The 27221-nt window shown below is 42.8% G+C and overlaps 1 protein-coding gene across 3 annotated transcripts; it reads left to right on the forward strand.

Moving 5' to 3' along the window:
- Positions 1-546: 546 nt before the first annotated feature.
- On the forward strand, positions 547-24974 carry TAP2 (transporter 2, ATP binding cassette subfamily B member). 3 transcript variants are annotated; one of them, XM_078000319.1, is made up of 12 exons: positions 547-667; positions 1087-1583; positions 1673-1787; positions 3536-3666; positions 3949-4154; positions 6500-6697; positions 6863-6991; positions 9073-9261; positions 9438-9611; positions 9786-9945; positions 10323-10459; positions 24486-24974. In XM_078000319.1, the coding sequence occupies exons 2-12, from the start codon at positions 1091-1093 to the stop codon at positions 24513-24515; spliced, it is 1962 nt and encodes a 653-aa protein (XP_077856445.1). In that variant the 5' UTR covers positions 547-667; positions 1087-1090; the 3' UTR covers positions 24516-24974. The 3 variants fall into 3 exon arrangements, with proteins under 3 accessions (XP_077856445.1, XP_002808427.4, XP_014991571.3); XM_002808381.4 differs by lacking the exon at positions 24486-24974 and adding an exon at positions 10826-11274 and having other exon boundaries at positions 547-717; XM_015136085.3 differs by lacking the exon at positions 24486-24974 and adding an exon at positions 10826-11274.
- The last annotated feature ends 2247 nt before the right edge of the window (positions 24975-27221 follow it).

Below are 27221 nucleotides of genomic sequence, written 5' to 3' on the forward strand. Positions count from 1 at the left end.
TCTGTCTCCTGAGTTCAAGCGATTCTCCTGCCTCAGCCTCCCTAGTAGCTGGGATTACAGGCGTCTGCCACCACGCCCTGGCTAATTTTTGTATTTTTAGTAGAGACAGGGTTTCACCATGTTGGCCAGGCTGGTCTCGAACTCCTGACCTTAGGCGATCCGCCCGCCTCGGCCTCCCAAAGTGCTGTGATTACAGGCATGAGCCACCGCAAGAGGGCACTTCTTAAGAATAAGTTCAGAGCTTGAAGAAGTAACTTTGAGAAAATTTAGTGATTCTTCAATTACAAAGCAAGGACAACAGATAAAGTTGTCCTTGAGACAACTGTATTTTACTTAATGATAAAGAAACATTTTTGCAGTTTTATATCCCAGAGTAACCACCACTAAAGGGTGAGTGAGACTCACCAAGGACTGTGCCTTGCGAACCAGAGTTCGAGCTCCCATTCCGCCGTCTGCGGGTCTCGCGCGCCCCCTCCCGGTGGCCCAGGCCAGAATGAAGGCCTCGGCTGCGGAAGCGAAAGCGAAAGCGAAAGCTGCTCGAGCCCTGACGCCCGCCCTGGCTGAGCGTAGCTGGCTGACCAGAGCCGGTAGCGAAGTTGGGAGAGGCGGAGCGGACCTCAGCGCTGAAGCAGAAGATCCCGGAGGTGCAGTCTCCCCGCCGCGGCTGGTGAGTTGGTGCGGAGGGGAACCTGGAGCGCCAACAGGGACGCAGCCCAAGTGACTACCCACTCTACGCTCCAGCTTCCCAGTCCCTCTGCACCCGGCGATAGGAGGGAGCGGAGCCCGGACCGCTTAGCTCGCTGCGGGGGGTGGGGGTGGGGGTCCGGGGAATTTTTTTTTTTTTTTTTTTTTTTTTTTAAGCACGAGGCTCCTGATGGTCATGCTTCCAGCTCCCCAGGCAGGCCGAAAGCTGTCTGTTGTAGGAGGGGTGTACGGATGAGCACCGGTTACTCAGGAGAGCTCTCAGGGTCGAATAGGATAAAATGAGAAGCCGATGGACGGGTTGGGCGAAGCCAGGCGGGTAGGAGGGCAGGGACAAGGACTGGGACTCCACCCCCATAATTTCTCATCTCGTATCCTTGACAGAGCCATGCCGCTCCCTGACCTGAGACCCTGGACCTTCCTGCTGCTGGTGGACGCGGCTTTACTGTGGCTGCTTCAGGGCCCTCTGGGGACTTTGCTTCCTCAAGGGCTGCCAGGACTATGGCTGGAGGGGACCCTGCGGCTGGGAGGGCTGTGGGGGCTGCTGAAGCTAAGAGGGCTGCTGGGATTTGTGGGGACACTGCTGCCCCCACTCTGTCTGGCCACCCCTCTGACTGTCTCCCTGAGAGCCCTGGTCGCGGGGGCTTCACGTGCTCCCCCAGCCAGAGTCGCTTCAGCCTCTTGGAGCTGGCTGCTGGTGGGGTACGGGGCCGCGGGGCTCAGCTGGTCACTGTGGGCTGTGCTGAGCCCTCCTGGAGCCCAGGAGAAGGAGCAGGACCAGGTGAACAACAAAGTCTTGATGTGGAGGCTGCTGAAGCTCTCCAGGCCGGACCTGCCTCTCCTCGTTGCCGCCTTCTTCTTCCTTGTCCTTGCTGTCTTAGGTGAGTCGGGAGAGGACGTTGTGAGTTGGAGGTGGGAAAAGGGCCTGGGCACCAGTACATTCATGCGTTATTTTTCATGCCTCTCTCAGGTGAGACATTAATCCCTCACTATTCTGGTCGTGTGATTGACATCCTGGGAGGTGATTTTGACCCCCATGCCTTTGCCAGTGCCATCTTCTTCATGTGCCTCTTCTCCTTTGGCAGGTGGGTGATGGGCAGCTGGGCCCATTTGCTAGCCCCAAATCTTTCCAGGGGTCTTCACTTCCCTAACTCTATTTCTAGGCCCTTTCAGGCGCAAAGCACAAAAATACTCAAACTAAAATATGGCGAATGTAGTCACCATTCTGTTTTTTCTATCCATTCATTTCTTCCTTCATTCATATTCATCCAGTATCTTCAAAGTTTATCTGATCTTATTATAGGTACAAGTTATGAGTGAAGGTAGTACAGAAGGAATTGAAGTCTCAGATGGAATGCCTCTCAGTTGTCTCTCAACATTCCTAGGCCCATGAAATTCCATTTCTTTCTGCCTCCTACCGCTAAGTCTGTCTCCAAAGTATTCTCCAGGGTCACTCTCTCCTCAGGACGGGCATGCTTCTCCCTCTCACTCTTCTTTCCCAATTTACCTTGCCAGTCCCTGAAGATCTTACTCTGAGGCTTATCACCTTTCTTTCCAGAATCGTTACTCTTTTCCCTTCACTTGCTTTCCCTTCTCTTTCTAGACATAAACAAACAAACTGTTTGATAAGGCTTGGACTGGGATGAGGTGAGTGAGGCACCTGGGGTGCAAAGTTTAAGGAGGTGCGCACTCACCTTACCCAAATCCCAGCCGGCCTGATTGTCTCTATTTTTATGGTCATACTTAATTTAGAATACCCTCAAAAACCATTTCTTCATTGTGCCTTCATTCCATCCTGGCTGCTTTCTGCTGAAACTACAGTCATGCAGTGCATAATGATGTGTAGGTCAATGATGGGCCACATATAAGATGGTGGACCCACAAAATAATAATACCATATTTTTACTGTACCTTTTCTATGTTTAGATACACAGATACTTACTTCTGTGTTACAGTCACCCACAGTGTTAGGTGCAGTCATATGTTGTACAGATTTGTAGTCTAGGAGGAATAGGCTAAACTACATGGCCTAGGTGTGCAGTAGGCTATGACATCTAGGTTTGTGTAAGTACATTCCATGATGCTCACACAACGATGAAAGTAATGACACATTTCTCAGAATGCATCCCTTTCATTAAAGTCCAAACCCTCATTATATCATGTCTGACTATTCCAAATGCTTCTTCAATATGGTAACTAAATTTGTGTTAGAAACATATATGTTGTAAAATACCTGCTTTTATGCTTTTATATTTTTTCCTCTAAGTTTTACTGTCGTCATGTAGTTGGTCTAAGAGGAATTCTCCAGCCTGAAGGATGAAAGATGGGAACCACATGACTCGGGCTCCAGAGAATGGTGGGGGCAGGGAGTTTATTACTGCAGTTCCCATGATGAAGTATCTATGATGACAGGGAAGGGCTTTGGGTGTGGGGCAGGAAGGAGACAAAGGCAGAGGAGACGCACAGAGGGACAAGCCTGAGGGAGGCCAGGACAGAAGCAAGCACTGGGATACTTGTTTTCACAATATCTTTTCCCTTCTATTGTAGCCCTCTATTGTGTCTAGTACAGAGTGCACTCCATAAATACTTGTGAATTTGTACATGTTATGATTTTGTTCTCATATCTAGCTCACCATGTCTCCCCTTCTTCCTCTGTGTATTCCTTGCCTCTTCTCTCTCTGTGTGTCTGTCTCTCATTTCTTTCTCTTTTGCCTCTCCTGGCATGCTTTCCCCCGACTTTGTGCTTCTCTGCACTCCTGGCTTGCTCCTCTGTTTCACCCGCTGGCTTGCTCCTTCTCTGCATCTCCCTCCCCTCTCATCTCCTACCCTGCAGCTCACTGTCTGCAGGCTGCCGAGGAGGCTGCTTCACCTACACCATGTCTAGAATCAACTTGCGGATCCGGGAGCAGCTTTTCTCCTCCCTCCTGCGCCAGGACCTCGGTTTCTTCCAGGAGGTGAAGACAGGTGGGACCTGGAGTCCAGGTCTGGGATTCCCATGGACATCCCTTGCCCCTCAGTGATCTTCCATCCACAGCCTCTCCTCCTGCCTTCACTCGTATGCCAGGACCTGGGGATGCTTTTCTCTCATTTGGGACAGGGGGGGAAGCAGCCTCCACTGTCCCTCTGCAAGTGAAGAAGGATGTTCAGAGGAGGGGGCTGTGTCAGAGGGAACGATTAGGAGGGAGTTTCTGGGGGCCCTGCAGTACACATAGTTTCCTCTTTCCTCACCTGCTCTGTCCTTCTTAGGGGAGCTGAACTCACGGCTGAGCTCGGATACCACCCTGATGAGTAACTGGCTTCCTTTAAATGCCAATGTGCTGTTGCGAAGCCTGGTGAAAGTGGTGGGGCTGTATGGCTTCATGCTCAGCATATCGCCTCGACTCACCCTCCTTTCTCTGCTGGACGTGCCCTTCACAATAGCAGCCGAGAAGGTGTACAACACCCGTCATCAGGTGAGTGTGCATGTGAGGGAACCCCAAAGGGAGAATAAAACTGACAGGTGAGGAGGCTTCCACATTTGTGGCTAGAGGATCTCCTAGAGAGAGATGTTCTCTTCTCAGCCCTTAGGGGAGAAGGTATATTGTATGTATATACCACATTTTGCTTGTCCAGCCATCCAACAATGGATATTTGAGTTCAGAAGGTTCATGATCCTCCAGAACTGTAAACAAAAATGTAAAAGTGTGTGTGAGGGTGTGGGGGAGGGAATAGGAAGGGGAGATGATAGGAGATGATAACTTTTCATTAGCTTCTTAAAGGAGTCTATACATCCCCCGCCCCTACTGCGAAGATTAAAAATGATTTCTTGGAGGCTTTTAGGCAGGGAGATTTTCCCTTTAAAATCAGCAGAAGAAGTCTGGATGAAGCATAGGGAAAGGAGGCGTCATCAGGAAGTCCTGAGTCTGAATGTCAGCTCCACCTTCTCTTTTTCTCTTATATTGTGGTAAAACATACATAATATAAAATTTACCATTTTAACCATTTGAAGTGTACAGTGCAGTGACATTTAGGAAACCCACATTGTTATTGGGCAACCATTGTCACCATCCATCTCCAGAACTTTTTTCATCTTCCTAAAATGAAACTCTGTACCCACTAAACAGTAACTGCCTACCACCCCCAACCCCTGGCCCCTGGCAACCTCCATTGTACCTTCTGTCTCCATGAATTTGATGACTCCAGGTACTGTATGTAACTGGAACCATACAGTATTTGTCTTTTTGTGACTGGCTTATTTTACTTAGCATAATGTCTTCAGGCCTCATCCCTATTGTAGCATGCATTAGAATTTCCTCCCTTTTAAGGCTGCATAATATTCTGTTGTGTGCATACGTCACATTTTGATTATCCGTCTGTCAATGGACATTTGCGTTGTTTCCACCTTTTGGCTATTGTGAATTATGCTGCTGTGGACATGAGCGTACAAATACCTGTTTGATACCCTGCTTTTGGTTCTTTTGGGTATATACTTAGAAGTGGAGTTGCTGGATCATATGGTAATTCTGTTTTAAAATTTTTGAGGAACCTTGTATTAGTCCATTTTTACACTGCTGATAAAGACACACCCAAGACTGGGCAATTTACAAAAGAAAGAGATTTATTGGACTTACAGTTCCACGTGGCTGAGAAGACCTCACAATCATGGCGGAAGGTGAAAGACACATTTCACATGGCAGCAAACAAGAGAAAAGAGAGCTTGTGCAGGGGAACTCGCCTTCTTAACCCCACCATATCTCGTGAGACTTATTCATTATCACAAGAACAGCACGGGAAAGACTTGCTCCCATGATTGAATTACCTCCTACCCAGTCCCTCCCATGACACATGGGAATTCAAGATGAGATTTGGGTAGGGACACAGCCAGACTGTATCAAACCACCACACAGTTTTCCATAGCGGAGGCAACAATTTTAAATTCCCACCAGCGGTGCATAAGGTTTCCAATTTCTCCACACCCTCATCAACACTTACTACTTTTTGTTGTCTTTTTTTTTTTCTGATAGCCATCCTAATGGTGGTGATTAGGTGATTAGGATTATCTCATTGTGGTTTTGATTTGCATTTCCCTAATGATTAGTAAATGTTGAGCATCTTTTCATGTGTTTTTTAGCCATTTATGTATCTTTTTTGAAAGAATGTAAGTTCTTTGCCCATTTTTTGTTTTTTTTTTTTTTTTGAGTTATGGGAGTTCACTAAATGTTTTGCATATTAATTTCTTATCAGATATATGATTCACAAATATTTTCTTGCATTATGGTTGCTTTTTCACTCTGTCGATAGAGTTCTTTGATGCACAAGCGTTTTAGATTCTGATGAAGTCTGATTTATCTATTTTTTGTTGTCTGTGCTTTTGGTGTCATGTCCAAGAAATCATTGCCAAATCTAGTGGCATGAGGCTTTTCTCCTACATTTTCCTAGGAGTTTTATAGTGTTAGCTCTTATGTTGAGGCCTCTGATCCATTTGGAATTACATCTCCCCCTTTCTTAACTATCTGTGGCTCCTTGGGAAAACTACGCTTCCTTCCTGATTCAGACACTGGGGATGGGAGAATTACCTCAAATGAAGGTTAAAAAAAAATTGCATGTATCTCCTATACTACCTAACACTGAGAGCTCGATAATATCTTGTTCCCTCGCTCCTTCACTCTTACTCCTTCTGGAAAGAAGAGTAAGGAAGAAGGAAAGAAACAGTTTGGTATTTTTAGGTAGACTAGGGAGCATCGCATAGGCTGGAATAAGATGTGGGGGCCTGCTGTCTCTGCCACATCAGCCCCGGTGTTTGCTGACCCTCTTCCAGGCAGTGCTTCGGGAGATCCAGGATGCAGTGGCCAGGGCAGGGCAGGTGGTGCGGGAGGCCGTTGGAGGGTTGCAGACCGTTCGCAGTTTTGGGGCTGAGGAGCATGAAGTCTGTCGCTATAAAGAGGCCCTTGAACAATGCCGGCAGCTGTATTGGCGGAGAGACCTGGAACGCGCCTTGTACCTGCTCATAAGGAGGGTAAGATAGCAGAGTGGTTGTGAAAGGAGGCCAGGAAAAGGGGAGGGAAAGGGAAAGGGAAACTACAGCTGGTTCTGGGGGCCTTTGCAGGTCAGTCTCATAGAGGCAGAGAGGGGGAAAGAATGGGAAGATTCCCAGCCTCATTTCTTTCTTCTCCTCTCCCAGGTGCTGCACTTGGGGGTGCAGGTGCTGATGCTGAGCTGTGGGCTGCAGCAGATGCAGGATGGGGAGCTCACCCAGGGCAGCCTGCTTTCCTTTATGATCTACCAGGAGAGCGTGGGGAGCTATGTGCACGTGAGTGAGAAGCCAAGCCTGCTCTCCTTTTTTCCCTCTCTTTTTCTTTGTGGCCTTCTGGGCCTTGGGCTTTATTTGTTCCTTTTAACAATACAATACAAAACCAAAACCGCCAAGTAATTTTACTATGGAGAATTTTCAACATATGCCAAAAATGAGACAAAATACTTTTACAAATTCACCTGTGTACATCCTGTGCTTTAACAGTGATCAACTCATGCCCAATCTTGTTTGATCTGTATCCCCAGCCACTTCCCCCACCCATATTATTCTGAAGCAAATCCAATATATTATATAGTTTCATCTGTAAATATTTTGGTATGTTTCTTAAAAAATAAACATCTTTAAAAGTATGTAACAACAAAGCCATTATCACACCAAAAAATTAACAATAGTTCTTAAAATTTATCAAATACAGTCAGTTGTCAAATTTCCACTTGTGCTATTCATGTAATATATGTGTATGAGTGTGTTTATTGTACTTTGCTTGAATCAGGATCCAAAACCAGCCACATATTGTGATTGGTTGATACATCTTTTAAGTCTATCTGTCTGTCTGTCTATCTATCTATCTATCTATCTATCTATCTATCTATCTATCTATCTGTCTGTCTATCTAAGTCTATCTATCTATCTATCTATCTATCTATCTATCTATCTATGTATCTATCTATCCATCTATCTATCTATTTATCTAAGTCTATCTATGTCTATCTATCTAAGTCTATCTATCAATCTAAGTCTGTCTATCTATCTATCTATCTATCTATCTATCTATCTATCTATCTATCTCTGTCTATCTGTATCTATCTCTGTCTATCTAAGTCTATCTAAGTCTATCTATCTATCTATCTATCTAATCTATCTATCTATCTATCTATCTATCTATCTATCTATCTATCTCTGTCTATCTATCCAAGTCTATCTATCTCTATCTCTCTAAGTCTATCTATCTATCTATCTATCTAAGTATCTAAGTCTATCTATCTATCTATCTATCTATCTATCTGTCTGTCTGTCTGTCTGTCTATCTATCTACCTATCTAAGTCTGTCTATCTCTATCTATCTAAGTCTATCTATCTATCTATCTATGTCCATCTGTCTGTCTGTCCATCCATCCATCTATCCATCAATCCATGTGTCTTTCTAAAAGTTTCCCTTGCACAGTTTATTTGCTGAAGAAATAGGTTGTTTGTCCTGTAGAGTTTCTTAGGGTCTGGATTTTGTTGACTGAATCCTTGTGGTATTATATGCTCTTCTTCCTCTGTATTTCCTGTCTATTGATAAATACACCTAGAAGCTTGTGAGACTGAGGGTTTTTTTTTTTTTTTTTTTTTTTTTTTGTCTTTTTCCAGCAACAATGCTTTTTAGATGGTGATGCTTTCTTTCTCCAAGAGTCACACAGTGTCTGGTTCTCTATTTGTGGCAACATCAGCCACCGATGAGCAGTACCTAGATCCATGACAGAATTAGGGCTGCAAAAGGGAGATACTCTGTCATTCTTCACATATTATCTGAAGTAGGTCTATAAAGGGAGACTTCCCCTTATCTACCATTTCATTACCCAGTGGTACAGTTTGATGAGGAAAGGCAGAGTGAGCATTTAGGTCTCTTCCTACATTTACCAGTTCTCAAAAACAGCTACTTCATCCAGGGCTTTATTTAAACATTTTCCTAGACACTTGATAAACATCTTTTTTGTGTAGAGAACTGCGCTAGGCACTCTGATGGCTACACAGGTGAGTTGGACACAGTGCCTGCATTTAAGGAGTTCCTGTCTAATCAAGCAAGACAGAACTGGGCCCAAGTAATAGGAAGCAGTAACTGAAAAGATCTGGGGCTAGAGGCAATGCTGAATGGCAGGAGAATGGACTATGTATCTTTTACATTGCGAATTGGAACACTGGGGTATTGGTGCTGCTCTTAAATTCCATCCAAATTGTACATTTAAAGGTGGAGAATCTCTTTTGAATACGGAGGAGGAGCAGTACAGTTGTGAGTGGAGTGTGTGAGGAGTTGGGAGGGTGGTCTCTGGTGGAAGTGTGTTTGATTAGCCGGCTCTCCCATTCCTGTTTTCCAGACCCTGGTATACATATATGGGGATATGCTCAGCAACGTGGGAGCTGCGGACAAGGTTTTCTCCTACATGGACCGACAGCCAAATCTGCCCTCACCTGGCACACTGGCCCCCACCACTCTGCAGGGGGTTGTGAAATTCCAAGACGTCTCCTTTGCATATCCCAATCGCCCCGACAGGCCTGTGCTCAAGGTGCCTGAAAGAGGGAGGAAACCTGGACCCTTGCTCTCTGCTGCTAATGCATAATTGGACATCACAGCCTGTAGTTCATTTGCCTCTGAGAAACTGGTCTTGCCTCTGCTAGGAAGAGAAATGGAGGGATTTTGAGGGAGAAGGGGCAGGCCCTTAACTCTTTTCTGGTTTTCTAGGGGCTGACGTTCACCCTACGTCCTGGTGAGGTGACGGCACTGGTGGGACCCAATGGGTCTGGGAAGAGCACAGTGGCTGCCCTGCTGCAGAATCTGTACCAGCCCACCGCGGGACAGGTGCTGCTGGATGGAAAGCCCGTCTCACAATATGAACACTGCTACCTGCACAGCCAGGTGGGTGAGGAGGGAGAAGACGGGACAGGAGAAGGGAGCATGTACAGAGAGAGGATGGGAGATCCACGGGAAGATGCACCAGGTGTTCATTCTGAGGGAGGTAGGTGGGGAGGACAAGAGGGCCCCTGCCTTGGGGGTTTACACATAGTCCTCTGCCCCGTCCCGTCTGCACAGGTGGTTTCAGTTGGGCAGGAGCCTGTGCTGTTCTCCGGTTCTGTGAGGAACAACATTGCTTATGGGCTGCAGAGCTGCGAAGATGATAAGGTGATGGCGGCTGCCCAGGCTGCCCACGCAGATGACTTCATCCAGGAAATGGAGCATGGAATATACACAGGTATCTTCTACAAATTGTAAGCCTGCTCCTTCAGTGAAAAAGAGAAAGTCACACTTACTCTTAGTGGTGAGAGTCGTGTCCCTGTAACTTGATGTTTGCTGTTCCTTTGCCCTTTCCTCCATTCCTATGTCTCCTTCTCCATACCCTGAATTCTTCAGCCTCCATCTTGCTCAAGAGCCTTTGTTTGCAGAGAGCAATGCAGCAGTGGTGCTCCCTCCACGGGCAGCCTCGTCAGGTCTCCACCCCATGGCCCTCCTCCCACTGGACCCTCCTACCTCCCGAGGTCCTACTGGAAGTACCTGCTATGCACTTGTCCCTCCTTGTATGTTGTCTCTGTCACTTGTATCTGAGGTAGGGAATTTCTCTGATGTCCTCAGATGTAGGGGAGAAGGGGAGCCAGCTGGCTGCGGGACAGAAACAACGTCTGGCCATTGCCCGGGCCCTTGTGCGAGACCCACGAGTCCTCATCCTGGATGAGGCCACTAGTGCCCTGGATGTGCAGTGCGAGCAGGCCGTGAGTACCGTGAGAGGGGCAGGGGACAGTGGGGCCTGGGAGCGGGCATGCTGGGAGGATCAGCCTGTGCAGAATTGGGCAGAGGGAGGACGAAGGACCTACTAGTGGAAACAGTCTGTGCCTTCTTGGGGTTGGGGAATGGAATCTGGTGGTGTGAAGGCAGCCCCAATTCCTCCTGGGCTCCAGTTCCTCCAGCTGTGGCAGTACAGCCAGGCGAGAAGGGCAGTCCAGGCCTTTATCTACTGCCCTTTCCTACCTTCTTTTATTTCACATCTTCTTTATCCTAAGTCCTAAGAGATGGTGCCCAGGTGGATGTGGTGTCCGTCTTATTCCTGTCTGTCTGAGGCACTGTGATCACCCCTTCAGCTGCAGGACTGGAATTCCCGTGGGGATCGCACGGTGCTGGTGATCGCTCACAGGCTGCAGACAGTTCAGAGCGCCCACCAGATCCTCGTTCTCCAGGAGGGCGAGCTGCAGAAGCTTGCCCAGCTCCAAGAGGGGCAGGACTTCTATTCCCGCCTGGTACAGCAGCGGCTGATGGACTGAGGCCCCAGGGATACTGGGCCATCTTCTCAGGGGCGTCTCCAGGACCCAGAGCTGTTCCTGCTTTGAGTTTCCCAGAGCTGTGTGGCCAGATAGTTATTCCTGAGTTGCAGGCACGATGGAGATTTGGACCCTGTGTGCTTTTGGTGGGATGGAAGGGTGGGGTGGGTTTGGGTGGGGGCTGTCTATGTCCAGGAAACTTAATTCCTTGGTGACTAGAGCTTTGCCTGGTGATGAGGAGTATTTTGTGGCATAATAAATATATTTTAAAATATTTTCCTTCTTACATGAACTGTATACATTCATATAGAAAATTTAGACAATATAAAAAAGTACAAAGAAGAAAAGTAAAAGTACCCGTTGTGTCACTTCCCAGAGATAACCATAGTTACTATTTTGCTGCCTGTCCCATCAGTTGTTTATCTGTTTTTTGAGATAGAAATTAACAAAAAATGACATAAATATTCATGAGATTGCCTTTCTATATCCTTCCCTGTTCCCACCAGTATCTGCTATTTTGAAGAAGCTAGGGTATGGAGGGACAGAGAACAGTTCCCTGATTAACAGTATTAATAACAACATTGGTAACAGCTACAATTTATAGTTTTAATGTGAGTAGGAACTATGCTATGTGTTTTCAATGTATTATTGTTTTTAATCATTATCCCCAACCCTATGAGGTTGGTTATTACCCCTGTTTTACAGACGAGGAGACTGAAGCTCACAGGGGTTAAGTGACTTTCCCAAGGCGGTCGTAGTAGTGGACTTGGAGTTTGAACACAGGCCTGACCCTAGAGTCCACACGCTGACCCAAGAAATGATATTGCATCTTGGGTCCATAAACCCTAATCCATAATCAGATTGAGAAAAGCTCTGCTGCTTTGAGCTCTAAATAATTCTGAATCTATTCTCTTCTCTCCGGTCCCATTGTTACAGTCTTCACTCATAGACTTAAGATAATCCCATCACCAGAGCGGTTTCTCTGCCATTAGCTTCCCTCTTCCAGCCATTCTTCACAAAGTCATTTTTCTAAATTGTATGTCACATACGATGATGGCATTTCTGAAAATTCCTTCAGGTGCTCTTGAGCCCTACTGCAGAGATCCTTTTCAGGGCACACAGTGTTCCAGCCCATCTGTCTCAGCCTTTCCTGTTGCATTCAGCTCCACAACAAACTTCTTGCCCTCCCCAATACCTTTGTGCCTTTGCATATGGTGTTTTCTTGCCCATTTTCTGCTTGACTCGCCCCTGATTTTCAAGTTCAAGACCTAACTCAGTTTTCAGGTCTTCCAGGAAGCCTTCCTTACGTCGTCAGTCTGGGCAAAGAGCCCTTTCCACGTGCTTCTATCACTGTGTGGTTACCTCTTTCACAGCCCTTTTAAAGTTCTATCTTCCCCTTCCCAGCTTTTTTGACCTTCCACCAGGCCATGAACACCTGGGTGGAAAGCCACATATCTTATGAAGCTTTATATCTGCTACCTGGTCGAGGGCCAAATTCATAGTGGAGAATAAATAAAAAGTCCGTTGAATAAATGAATAAATATCTCCTCCATAGTGCTCAATCTTAATCCTCCCTGCCCACTCCCACTACTGAAAGTGCGACATTGTACAGATCACTGGTTGATGGGAGGGACTTAACTTGGAAGGTTGCTATTCTAGGAAAGAGAAACCTTCATATTCCCGGAAATAGCAGGTACTTTCCAGTGCTGGCAACGGATTCCCCAGAACTGCTGTTCTGGATTTTTTCTTGCCTGTTGGCTGTTGGGAGCAGGGTGCAGTGAGGATGGGGTAAGAGTGGGCAGTTCTTGTACAGATTTGCCTTTCTTTCATCCTGGGGCTGACTTGCAGCTCCACACCCATCCATCTCTCAAGTTTCACAGACAGTAAAATAGGCTTTTGGAGAGAAAGAACTCTGGCCTGATTCCTTTCCCTCCCACAAATGTCCTTTATTCATAAAACAGGAATAATAATTCCTGTATCTCCCAACATGGAAGCTGAAGCCCTCACGGAAGAAGATGATCTGAGAAATTCTTTGATTTCCTCAATACAGTTACACCCATGCATCATAATACTTTAAGCCTGGAAGGCATCTTAAAAATAATGTAACAGTCAAATCTAATTTTACAGAGAAACTCACATGAAATCACACAGCTCATCATGATAAAGTTGGGTGGAAAACTTATCTTGATGGGCAGCGCAGGAAGAAGCAGTAGACCTTAAGATGTCCTGAAAGTTTCTTATCTCAGGGGAAACTCCCAGGTAGGCTTTGTGTCAGGGACACAGAAAAATGTTCTCTGAAAGTCATAATATTCGGGCTAGACAGACAAATTCCTGTAAGTGTGGTGTGTCTAGGAACCACAGATGTCACTAATCCTGGTTTGCTCCCGAGTTCTTTTTGTTCACTCCTACCCTCCATCACCATTTGGTTGATCTCCTTACCCTATAATTTCCCCTTCTTGTCACTTACCTGCAGTATCTTTCCCACCTAGGCATGCCTTATTCTTTCTGAAGGAAAGTATGAATGGAGAGGGGAAAGCTTGGGAAACTGATAGGTTTCCTTGGACGCCAAAACAACTCCATACCGTGTCTGCCCGGCCCTATGTGGAAACAGCGTTGAGTTTCAAGTCCTTTATGCCTCCACCCAGGGATAGCCACTTGGAATCCACATGGCAATTGTGAAACAAGAGGAGGAAATGCGGAATTGTCAGAATTTTGTTGGGGAAGGGACTAGGGAATAAGGAAAACAAAGATCTTCCTTGTGTTTTAGAGCTGTCAGCTAGAGGAGCACGTGCTTGAGTCTGATGCCATCTGATGGTCCCAGAAGATACTGGATTTTGAACCTAGAGTTCCATGGACTCTTAGGAATTATACTACTACTACTAAGCATTCACTGGTGCTTACTATGTGCTATTGCTGTGCTAAGTATCTGACACATATCTTCTTACCTTATTTTCAAGATAATTCTCTGTGGCAGGTATTACTGTCTCAATTCTAACAAGGAGAAAATGGAGTTTCAGAAACATTTACTAACTTGCCTGGGTCACATAGCTAAGGAAAAAGTGGACTTTGCCCAGCTTTGCAAAACAACTCCTCAAAAGAGTTGCCTATACTCCCTGATTCCACTTATCTTCCTACTATCCTCTTTTAAAAATATATTATTTATTTATTTAAATAAGCAATATATTAATGTGGTTTAAAATTCAAAAGACACAAAAAAATATACAGAGGAAACCCTCACTCTCAATCCTTCCCCAAGGTTTGCTAATCCCTCTTGCACAGGCAATCTGTGCTTCCAGCTTTGTGTTTATTCTGCCAGAGTAGTTTACTGTGTATTAAGCAAATATGTATATCTTTATTCTTGCTCAGTAGTTTTGCAAACAGCAGCTCTCTAAGTGCACTGTTCTGAACTTTATTTTTTAAATTAAAAATATATGGCTATGTAGTATTCTATTTTATGGAAGTTCCATATTTTATTTAGCCTGTTTCCTTTTACTGATGGCTAGTTAGGTTATTGGAAGTCTTTTGCTGTTGCTAGTTAGTCTTGTATAGATATGGTAATGCACATATGCAAAAATACGAGTATGATACAATCTTAAAGAGGAGTTGCTGAGTCCAATATATACATTATGAATATTGATATTGCAAAATTGCCTTCATAGACATTATATTAATTTATCATTCCAGCAGCAACGTATGAGTTTATCTGTTTCTCCATATATATATCTCCATATATATATCTCCATATATATATCTCCATATACATATATATATATAAAAGTATATATATATATACACTTTTTTTTGGGTATGTAACAGTTTATTTTCAAGAATGTTTTATAAAAAAATTGTATCTGCATTGTTAAGGAAATCATCTTATTAAAAGATACTGAAATTAGATTGACTAGCTATGAAACAGTGAATAAAGTACTTAGTTTTAGGAGTTAGTTTCTTTTTCTTAATACTAAGTAAAAGCATGATTTCAAATTATCTCTGATTTGTTTGAAGTCCTAAAATTCTGAGATTCAATGTAGCTTATTCTAGTATTTCAGTATTCTGGGTGTTTCAAGGTTATACATATTATCTTCTGTTGGTTGCTTTTTAATATAATGTTTCAAGAGCAAATTGATTGATGCTTTATGTACATTGCTACAGCTCAAACGTTTCCTTTCTATTTTCTTTTTTTATTATTATTATACTTTAAGTTCTAGGGTACATGTGCACAACGTGCAGGTTTGTTACATATGTGTACATGTGCCATGTTGGTGTGCTGCACCCATTAACTCATCATTTACATTAGGTATATCTCCTAATGCTATCCCTCCCCTCTCCCCCCACCCCACAACAGGCCCCGGTGTGTGATGTTCCCCTTCCTGTGTCCAAGTGATCTCATTCTTCAATTCCCACCTATGAGTGAGAATATGCGGTTTTTGGTTTTCTGTTCTTGCGATAGTTTGCTGAGAATGATCGTTTCCAGCTGCATCCATGTCCCTACAAAGGACATGAACTCATCCTTTTTTATGGCTGCACAGTATTCCATGGTGTATATGTGCCACATTTTCTTAATCCAGTATGTTACTGATGGACATTTGGGTTGATTCCAAGTCTTTGCTATTGTGGATAGTGCCGCAATAAACATACGTGTGCATGTGTCTTTATAGCAGCATGATTTATAATCCTTTGGGTATATCCCCAGTAATGGGAGGGGTGGGTCAAATGGTATTTCTAGTTCTAGATCCTTGAGGAATGGCCACACTGTTTTACACAATGGTTGAACTAGTTTACAGTCCCACCAACAGTGTAAAAGTGTTCCTATTTCTCCACATCACTCTCCAGCACCTGTTTCCTGATTTTTTAATGATTCCCATTCTAACTGGTGTGAGATGGTATCTCATTGTGGTTTTGATTTGCATTTCTCCAATGGCAAGTAATGATGAGCATTTTTTCATGTGTCTGTTGGATGTATGCATGCCTTCTTTTGAGAAGTGTCTGTTCATATCCTTTGCCCACTTTTTGATGGGGGGGTTTGTTTTTTTCTTGTAAATTTGATTGAGTTCTTTATAGGTTCTGGATATTAGCCCTTTGTCAGATGAGTAGATTGCAAACATTTTCTCCCATTCTGTAGGTTGCCTGTTCACTCTGATGGTAGTTTCTTTTGCTGTGCAGAAGCTCTTTAGTTTAATTAGATCCCATTTGTCAATTTTGGCTTTTGTTGCCGTTGCTTTTGGTGTTTTAGGCATGAAGTCCTTGTCCATGCCTATGTCCCAAATGGTATTACCTAGGTTTTCTTCTAGGGTTTTTATGGTTTTAGGTCTAACATTTATGTCTCTAATCTATCTTGAATTCATTTTCGTATAAGGAGTAAGGAAAGTATTCAGTTTCAGCTTTCTGCTTATGGCTAGCCAATTTTCCCAGCACCATTTATTAAATAGGGAATCCTTTCCCCATTTCTTGTTTTTGTTAGGTTTGTCAAAGATCAGATGGCTATAGATGTGTGATATTATTTCTGAGGGCTCTGTTCTGTTCCATTGGTCTATATCTCTGTTTTGGTACCAGTACCTTGCTATTTTGGTTGCTGTAGCCTTGTAGCATAGTTTGAAGTCAGGTAGTATGATGCCTCCAGCTTTGTTCTTTTGGCTTAGGATTATCTTGGCAATGCGGGCTCTTTTTTGGTTCCATATGAACTTTAAAGCAGTTTTTTCCAATTCTGTGAAGAAAGTCATTGGTAGCTTGATGGGAATGGCATTGAATCTATAAATTACCTTGGGCAGTATGGCCATTTTCACGATATTGATTCTTCCTATCCATGAGCATGGTATGTTCTTCCATTTGTTTGTGTCCTCTTTTATTTCACTGAGCAGTAGTTTGTAGTTCTCCTTGAAGAGGTCCTTTACATCCCTTGTAAGTTGGATTCCTAGGTATTTTATTCTCTTTGAAGCTATTGTGAATGGGAGTTCATTCATGATTTGGCTCTCTGTTTTTTTGTTACTGGTGTATAAGAATGCTTGTGGGCCGGGCGCGGTGGCTCAAGCCTGTAATCCCAGCACTTTGGGAGGCCGAGGCGGGCGGATCACGAGGCCAGGAGATCGAGACCATCCTGGCTAACACGGTGAAGCCCCGTCTCTACTAAAAAATACAAAAAAACTAGCCGGGCGAGGTGGCGGGCGCCTGTAGTCCCAGCTACTCGGGAGGCTGAAGCAGGAGAATGGCGTGAACCCGGGGGGTCGGAGCTTGCAGTGAGCGGAGATCGCACCACTGCACTCCAGCCTGGGTGACAGAGCAAGACTCCGTCTCAAAAAAAAAAAAAAAAAAAAAAAAGAATGCTTGTGATTTTTGCACATTGATTTTGTATCCTGAGACTTTGCTGAAGTGGCTTATCAGCTTAAGGAGATTTTGGGCTGAGATGATGAGGTTTTCTAAATATACAATCTTGTCATCTGCAAACAGGGACAATTTGACTTTTTCTTTTCCTAACTGAATACCCTTGATTTCTTTCTCTTGCCTGATTGCCCTAGCCAGAACTTCCAACACTATGTTGAATAGCAGTGGCAAGATGGCATCCCTGTCTTGTGCCAGTTTTCAAAGGGAATGCTTCCAGTTTTTGCCCATTCAGTATGATATTGGCTGTGGGTTTGTCATAAATAGCTCTTATTATTTGGAGATACGTTCCATCAATACCTAATTTATTGAGAGGTTTTAGAATGAAGGGCTGTTGAATTTTGTCAAAGGCCTTTTCTGCATCTATTGAGATACTCATGTGGTTTTTGTCTTTGGTTCTGTTTATATGCTGGATTACGTTTATTGATTTGCATATGTTGAACCAACCTTGCATCCCAGGGATGAAGCCAGCTTCATCATGGTGGATAAGCTTTTTGATGTGCTGCTGGATTCGGTTTGCCAGTATTTTATTGAGGATTTTTGCATCAATGTTCATCAGCGATATTGGTCTAAAATTCTCTTTTTTTATTGTATCTCTGTCAGGCTTTGGTATCAGGATGATGTTGGCCTCATAAAATGAGTTAGGGAGGATTCCCTCTTTTTCTATTGTTTGGAATAGTTTCAGAAGGAATGGTACCAACTCCTCCTTGTACCTCTGGTAGAATTCGGCTGTGAATCCCTCTGGTCCTGGACTTTTTTTGGTTGGTAGGCTATTAATTATTGCCTCAATTTCAGAGCCTGTTATTGGTCTATTCAGGGATTCAACTTCTTCCTGGTTTAGTCTTGGGAGAGTGTAAGTGTCCAGGAAATTATCCATTTCTTCTAGGTTTTCTAGTTTATTTGCGTAGAGGTGTTTGTAGTATTCTCTGATGGTAGTTTGTATTTCTGTGGGGTCGGTGGTGATATCCCCTTTATCATTTTTTATTGCATCTATTTGATCCTTCTCTCTTTTCTTCTTTATTAGTCTTGCTAGCGGTCTATCAATTTTGTTGATCTTTTAAAAAACCAGCTCCTGGATTCATTGATTTTTTGGAGGGTTTTTTGTGTCTCTGTCTCCTTCAGTTCTGCTCTGATCTTAGTTATTTCTTGCCTTCTGCTAGCTTTTGAATGTGTTTGCTCTTGCCTCTCTAGTTCTTTTAATTGTGATGTTAGGGTGTCAATTTTAGATCTTTCCTGCTTTCTCTTGTGGGCATTTAGTGCTATAAATTTCCCTCTACACACTGCTTTAAATGTGTTCCAGAGATTCTGGTATGTTGTATCTTTGTTCTCATTGGTTTCAAAGAACATCTTTATTTCTGCCTTCATTTCGTTATGTACCCAGTAGTCATTCAGGAGCAGGTTGCTCAGTTTCCATGTAGTTGAGTGGTTTTGATTGATTTTCTTAGTCCTGAGTTCTAGTTTGATTGCACTTTGGTCTGAGAGACAGTTTGTTATAATTTCTGTTCTTTTACATTTGCTGAGGTGTGCTTTACTTCCAGCTATGTGATCAATTTTGGAATAAGTGTGATGTGGTGCTGAGAAGAATGTATATTCTGTTGATTTGGGGTGGAGAGTTCTGTAGATGTCTATTAGGTCTGCTTGGTGCAGAGTTGAGTTCAATTCCTGGATATCCTTGTTAACTTTCTTTCTCGTTGATCTGTCTAATGTTGATAGTGGGGTGTTAAAGTCTCCCATTATTATTGTATGGGAGTCTAAGTCTCTTTGTAAGTCTCTAAGGACTTGCTTTATGAATCTGGGTGCTCCTGTATTGGGTGCATATATATTTAGGATAGTTAGCTCTTCCTAATGAATTGATCCCTTTACCATTATGTCTCTTTTGATCTTTGATGGTTTAAAGTCTGTTTTATCAGAGACTAGGATTGCAACCCCTGCTTTTTTTTTTGTTTTCCATTTGCTTGGTAGATCATCCTCCATCCCTTTATTTTGGGCCTATGTGTGTCTCTGCATGTGAGATTGGTCTCCTGAATACAGCAAACTGTTGGGTCTTGACTCTTTATCCAATTTGCCAGTCTGTGTCTTTTAATTGGACCATTTAGTCCATTTACATTTAAGGTTAATATTGTTATGTGTGAACTTGATCCTGTCATTATGATATTAGCTGGTTATTTTGCTCGCTAGGTGATGCAGTTTCTTCCTAGCATCGATAGACTTTACATTTTTTTTGCAATGGCTGGTACCTGTTGTCCTTTCCATGTTTAGCGCTTCTTTCAGGATCTCTTGTAGGGCAGGCCTGGTGGTGACAAAATCTCTAAGCATTTGCTTGTCTATAAAGGATTTTATTTCTGTTGCACTTATGAAACTTAATTTGGCTGGACATGAAATTCTGGGTTGAAAATTCTTTTCTTTAAGAATGTTGAATACTGGCCCCCACTCTCTTCTGGCTTGGAGAGTTTCTGCCAAGAGATCTGCTGTTAGTCTGATGGGCTTCCCTTTGTGTGTAACCCGACCTTTCTCTCTGGCCATCCTTAACATTTTTTCCTTCATTTCAACTTTGGTGAATCTGACAATTATGTGTCTTGAAGTTGCTCTTCTCGAGGAGTATCTTTGTGGCATTCTCTGTATTTCCTGAATTTGAATGTTGGCCTGCCTTAGTAGGTTGGGGAAGTTCTCCTGGATGATATCCTGCAGAGTGTTTTCCAACTTGGTTCCATTTTCCCTGTCACTTTCAGGCATACCAATCGGACATAGATTTGGTCTTTTCACATAATCCCGTATTTCTTGGAGGCTTTGTTCTTTCTTTTTACTCTTTTTTCTCTACACTTCTCTTCTCACTTCATTTCATTCATTTGATCTTCAGTCACTGATATTCTTTCTTCCAGTTGATCGAGTCAGTTACTGAAGCTTGTGCATTTGTCATGTAGTGCTCGTGTTATGGTTTTCATCTCTATGAGTTCTTTTAAGGTCTTCTCTGCATTGATTATTCTAGTTATCCATTCATCCATTCTTTTTTCAAGGTTTTTAGTTTCTTTGTGTTGGTTACGTAGTTCCTCCTTTAGCTCTGAGAAGTTTGATCGACTGAAGCCTTCTTCTCTCAACTCATCAAAGTCATTCTCCGTCCAGCTTTGTTCCGTTGCAGGCGATGAGCTGTGTTCCACTGGATGGGGAGATGTGCTCTGATTTTTTGAATTTCCAGCTTTTCTGCCCTGCTTTTCCCCCATCTTTGTGATTTTATCTGCCTTTCGTCTTTGATGATGGTGATGTACTGATGGGGTTTTGGTGTGTGTGTCCTTTCTGTTTGTTAGTTTTCCTTCTAACAGTCAGGACCCTCAGCTGTAGGTCTGTTGGAGTTTGCTTGAGGTCCACTCCAGACCCTGTTTGCCTGGATATCAGCAGCAGAGGCTGCAGAAGATAGAATATTGCTGAACAGCGAGTGTTGCTGTCTGATTCTTGCTCTGGAAGCTTCCTCTCAGGGTTGTACCCCGCCATGTGAGGTGTGAGGTGTTGGTCTGCACCTAGTGGTGGATGTCTCTCAGTTAGGCTACTCAGGGATCAGGGACCCACTTGAGCAGACAATATGTCCGTTCTTAGATCTCAACCTCCGTGTTGGGAGATCCACTGCTCTCTTCAAAGCTGTCAGACAGGGGCATTTACCTCTGCTGAGGTTTCTGCTGCTTTTGGTTAACTATGCCCTGTCCCCAGAGGTGGAGTCTACAGAGGCAGGCAGGCCTCCTTGAGCTGTGGTGGGCTCCACCCTATTCAAGCTTTGTTTACCTACTTAAGCCTCAGCAATGGCAGGTGCCCCTCCCCCAGCCTCGCTGCTGCCTTGCAGTTAGATCTCAGACTGTTGTGCTAGCAAGGAGGGAGGCTTCGTGGGCGTGGAACCCTCTGGGCCAGGTGTGGGATATAATCCTGGTGTGCCGTTTGCTAAGATCCTTGGTAAAGCACAGTATTAGGCTGGGAGTTACCCGATTTTCCAGGTGTTGTGTGTCTCAATTTCCTTTGGCTAGGAAAAGGAATTCCCTTCCCCCTTGCACTTCCCACATTAGGCAATGCCTCACCCTGCTTCAGCTCTTGCTGGTCAGGCTGCACCCGCAGACCAGCGCCACCTGTCCGACATGCCCCAGTGAGATGAATCTGGTACCTCAGTTGAAAATGCAGAAATCACTGGCCTTCTGTGTCACTCACACTGGGAGCTGGAGGTTGGAGCTGCTCTTATTCGTCCATCTTGGGCGTGCAACCTATTTTTTTTTTTAACCAACAGAGAATGTTAATTTTTTAAATTTTGACAATCTTCTGGGTGAAAACAGCATTGTATTTTAGTTATCATTTGCTTTTTAATATTATCATGTAAGTAACAGAGATACTAAACCCAGAAGGATAAGGGAGCAAAGATAAGAAAAAGAAACACACATATAAACAACAATAAGAAATCTGTCTAAAATATTGGAAAATCAGAATGAGAAATGAAATATGACTGTAATGATAAAAATCAGTAATAAAAATGACTGTTAAATTTAAAAATAAGGCAGAGCAACCACAAATGACATGAGAATGAGGCAGACAAAGTTAAAGCACCTAAAGTCTTCATCTTGTTTGAAAGGAGCATAGAGATATTGATTACCTTCAGATGCTGCCACATTTGATAAGCATGTTATAAATGTAAGACTGACTTTTAACTAATATAACTAGAATTTAAAACTCCTAAATTAGTAAGGGAAAATTAAAGAAGACTTTAAATAAAAAGTTAATTGATTTAATATAAGTGATGCAAGGAAAACAAAAGAAGCACAGTAAGACATAGCAAATACAAAGCACAATATATTGTAACAGAAACGAATGTAAATAGCACAGTGATCACAAGTATAAATAGCTTAAATATGTGGGTTAAAGGAAAGTTCTCAGATTAGATAAACAATATCGCAAAATCCAGTTACATGCCCTTTATAAGATCACAAAAAACCTAAAAACATGAAAATGTTAAATCAAAACCAGATAAAAGATACACAAAGCAAACACTAACAGGAGACAGAAAGACAGCTTATGTAGTTACAGACATATCTGAAAGTATAGTCTTATACCAAAGGCATTAGTAAAAACAAAGACAGCCATTACATAATGATAGTGAAGTCACCAGAACATTATACTAAAACTGAATCAGTCTGCACCTAGCAATAAAACTACAAAACATGTAAGAAATATAGGAGAATTATAAGAAGAAATTAATTGACAAATTGAAACACATGTCTCAATGATTAGAGAGTAAGTGGAAAAAGGAATAAGGATATCAAATAAGCTTGTCGATGTTCTTGTCTGTAACATCTAGAAGTCAAAATATATTCTTTAAAACTAATAAATCAAGTGCACGTATTTACATATTTAAGAGTACAAAGGTAGACACACATACACACACACAAAGAAAGAGGAAGGGAGAGGATATGAGCTAGTTTTATGATTGTTCATTATAGAAGACTAACAGGAATTGTCTAAAGAAAGAGAGAACTAAGTGTATTATATACAAATAAACTTATCAAAGTAACCTTGAAATATACACCTTCCTTAATATCTGAAAAGCTAAAATTTAAAAAATGCACAATAAAGACATAGTGAAAGGTTTTCAAAAATAAATACTCATGTAAACATTATATTTAACTGAAGTTAATATCTCCAAATTAGATTGAATCTATTTGCCATAAGAATAATTATAAATGGGCTTCTTAACTGAACTTTATAAATGAAAATATTTTTAAATTAGATTAAGATAAAAACTGTATTATTTGCAATATGCAAAAGACACCTAACATACCTAACATAAAGCCACTCAGAAAGATGTATTAATTACTTTCAACAAATAAGATGATGGGCAAAGGCATAACAAGAGAATGCAAACAAAAAGGAAGCAGAGGTCACATTCGTCTTATCAAACAAGATGAAATTCAGACACTCCTCACACACACGTACACACATAAAAAAACAAAAAACAAACAACAACAACAACAAAAAAAAATTGAGTGTGACAGGAAGGGCACTTTATAATGTAAAGTATAAAATTCATATGACTATATAAGATGTATATTTAGGTTCTAAATACCAAATAGATAGCTCTTATAAAGCAGAAGTTAAGGTAGATACAAGGAAAATATTCAGAAATGTACTATCAATAGAACACTTTAATTCCCTTTCCCTGGACTAGACCAGTTAAGTGGACAAAAAAATAGGCCAGGTGTGGTGGTTCATGCCTGTAATCTCAGCACTTTGGTAGGCCAAGGTGGGCGGATCACCTCAGGTCAGGAGTTCAAGACCAGCCTGGCCAACACGGTGAAACCCTGTCTCTACCAAAAATACAAAAATTAGCCGGGTGTGGTGGTGGGCGCCTGTAATCCCAGCTACTCGGGGGGCTGAGGCAGGAGAATCGCTTGAACCGGGGAAGCAAAGGTTGCAGTGAGCCAAGATCACGCCACCACACTCCAGCCTGGGCAACAGAGTGAGAGTCCATTTAAAAAAAAAAAAAGTATGAACACAGAAGATAGAAGATATTACTATCAATAAAAAAATAGATATGCTACATCTATATTGAACTTTTACAATTGAAAATAGAGGCCGGGCGCAGTGGCTCACACCTATAATCCCAACACTTTGGGAGGCCGAAGCAGTTGGATTGCTTGAACCGAGGAGTTCGAGACCAATGTGGGCAACAGCGAAAACCCGTCTCTACAAAAAATACAAAAATTAGGCAGATGTGGTGGCTTGTGCCTGTGGTTCCAGCTACTTGGCTGAGGCAGGAGGATCGCTTGGGCCCAGGAGTTCAAGGCTGCAGTGAGCTATGATCGTGCCACTGCACTCTAGCCAGGGCAACAAAGTGAAGCCCTGTCTCTAAAACAAACAAACAAACAAACAAATAAAAATTAAATGGCTCAGTGGCATAGAAGAAACATTTTTAATGAAGCAAGTATAATATTGATGTTAAACTAAGACAATGCTCAAAAATAAAAATTGTAGATGAATTTACTTATTGTATTGACACAGAAATCCTAAATAAAACATTGCAAACAGATTCTAGCACAGATTAAAAAACACCCATCAAGATCAAGGTTGTTTTTTTTCTTTCTAGAAAACCTTTTGTAAGTTCATGATATTTTGAATTTCAATGGATATTTCCTAGGAATGATGAGTGCAAATGAATGAATATGTGGAACAAAGCATCACCAACATTTATTTTTTTCAGGATGAGGTGATGGACAAAACCATCATAGAGAAATTGAGGCAAATAGTACATATAAAACAATACTTTGGGTGAGTCCACCCATCCCAAAGGTATATCAAAGAAGTGACTGCAGATTGGAGCCCAAAGTCTTTGGTTCCTCAGTTTCCAAATGGATTCTCACTAGGTGGGATCATGAGTTTGCTTTGGACACCCCAAATTCTAGCTATTTATTTTGTTTCTCACATCCTTTCCTTCTTTCCCAGCCCCTTCCCCTCATGTTACACCTCTTGCTAGTTGGAGCTGTCAGTCACCACTGAGAAAGAATTAAACCAGTATTTTGAGCTGGCAAAATTCTTAGCCTAGTACAACTCCTTCAATTAAACTGTAGCTCAACAATAGTGTTCTCTAAAAATACGATTTAATTTTCTATCTAGCAACTCAGAATATTTTCCATAACTCCTCCAGGGCAGAGTGGATTATGTTGGCATGTTAGGAGGAAGTAGAAGGAAGAAAATGAATTGAGATGTACATTTTGCTTCCATGTTAAAGTCACCAAAACAGCAGTTGAAGGGATATTTGTGTCAGGCAGTAGGGAGAATAAATACCACCCTAAAAAAACAACCACACATACACCCAAATTCTCTCACTTCTCAGAGAATGAGGAAGGAAAGAAAAGAGAGAAGCAAAACATGAACTTGAGTGAAAAATCATAGAGGAGCCTGTAGCTATTTAGGGAGGGCTGCTGGCTGAGGTCAGACAGGAAGAAAAAGATCAAAACATCCTGCCCTATTTTTCAGGTTCATTCAGGTAGAAGACAAAAACATAAATATGGGAGAAAGGAAGCAAGCCACATCTTTTTCCTCTTGTCTCCCCGGAACTGAACAGTGTCTCTGATAAGCCCAGGCCCTTCTATTGTAGACACTGACACTAAGCACAGAAAATGACCCAAAAACATTTCTAATGGGGTGAATATGATGCTTCAGTTTACTTAGGATGTACCAGAGGCCATTGACGAAGGAGATCCATAGCTTGCTTACTGAAGCTTATTGCTTTCTCTTCTTAGTTCCCATCGCCAGGCTCTATGCCATTCCTTGCTTGTGATGTGAGACCACTGATTTCCCTTTGTTAGGTAGGATATGATTTCCTGACAGAGATCTGTCCTAACACCAAATAGCTATGATGAAATTCCTTGGTTATTTTGCCTTTTTGTGTGCCTTATCATTACCGGAATGCTAAAGGTGTAGGAATAAAATTTCCCTGGGTTCCCAAGAAATACAGTGTGATGGAAAAAGTGCAGCCTAGGGACTTACTAGTTATGTGACCTGTGGTTCATTCCATACTTACTTCATCTGTAAAAGGGAGATCATGATAGTATCTATTGCAAAGGGTTTTGTGATAATTCTCTCTCTTTCTTTCTCTCACACACACACAAGCACACATTTATATAGTACTTAGAAAATAAACTCATAATAAGCAATTGACAAATGTTAGTTATTATTATTATGTAGGCAGATCAGATTTTGGAGTTTGTGAGACTTAGACACATTTACACAGAAGAAAGAGCAGCCCTCCTAACTTTCTGGTCCAGCGCCATATCCTCCATGTTCTCCCCACCCCTTGCCATCTATCAACCCCCATCTCCTCTACATCTAAATACAGGCCCCCATTTGATCCATATTGTCTAGGCCCTTCCTCTCCTCTCCACATGGCCCTTCCTTCAGCTCTGAGGGAAGCTGCAGAAGCCCAGCCATGGTGCTGTCTACAAAGAAGGGGACACACGCCTCTTCCACCCGCTCATACTGTTACTGCATCTGATCATCTCCACGCCATGTCCTCATTCACTTAGCCTAAGTTGGGTGTCTGTCTCCATTTCCAAATGCAATAAAACATTTGGGAAAGACTAAGGTAGGTGTGGGCAGGAAAAAGGGAAGAAGTTAGAGCCAGTGGCTTGATCACCCTCTGATGCCTCCTTATCCTCAGCTCCACACAAGCCCTCACCAGTGTGAGCTCCACAGCCATGCACCTGGAGAAGTACTCACAACCAGGGTCAAATGCCTTGTACTTGGGGTCTACCAGTAAGCCTGTGGCCAGTCTTCCACTTCATGAATCATCACATTTACATGAGAGATGTGGAGAGAGAGGTGTCAGCCTCCTACCTCCTGTCCTGTAGCGGTTAAGTCAAGACAGGCCAGGCTGTGGTAACCAACAACCTCCAGGGCTTTCATTAAAGAACAGTTGTTTCTCATTCATAGAGTGTGTTGTAGGTGTGAGTGAATCCCTGGGGCAGCTGCTCTTCCTGGTGACTCAGCTAATTAGACTGCTTTTCTACTGGGATTGTGCCATCTCAACACAAGGCTGTCTTGGTTGACTTGGTAGGGGAAGAGGAGAAAAGTCATGTGCGGGGAGTTAAATTCTTTGACCAGGAACCTTTTGTTCACTTTCCATTGGTGAGAACGAGTCGCACAGCTCCAGGAGAGTAGGAAGTCTAGTTTCTTGTTTTCCATGGGCCTAGAAATTAGACGATGAACATTAGCGATGTCTTCCATGTCTTCTCTCTTTTTCTTTACCTGTTATAATCTCCCATGGGGAAGAAATTATTTTTCTGATTGGTCTGATCCAGGCCTCTAACCAAGGCCATGTTTA

Source organism: Macaca mulatta, chromosome 4, assembly GCF_049350105.2.
Source record: "Macaca mulatta isolate MMU2019108-1 chromosome 4, T2T-MMU8v2.0, whole genome shotgun sequence".
Taxonomy (NCBI): domain Eukaryota; kingdom Metazoa; phylum Chordata; class Mammalia; order Primates; family Cercopithecidae; genus Macaca; species Macaca mulatta.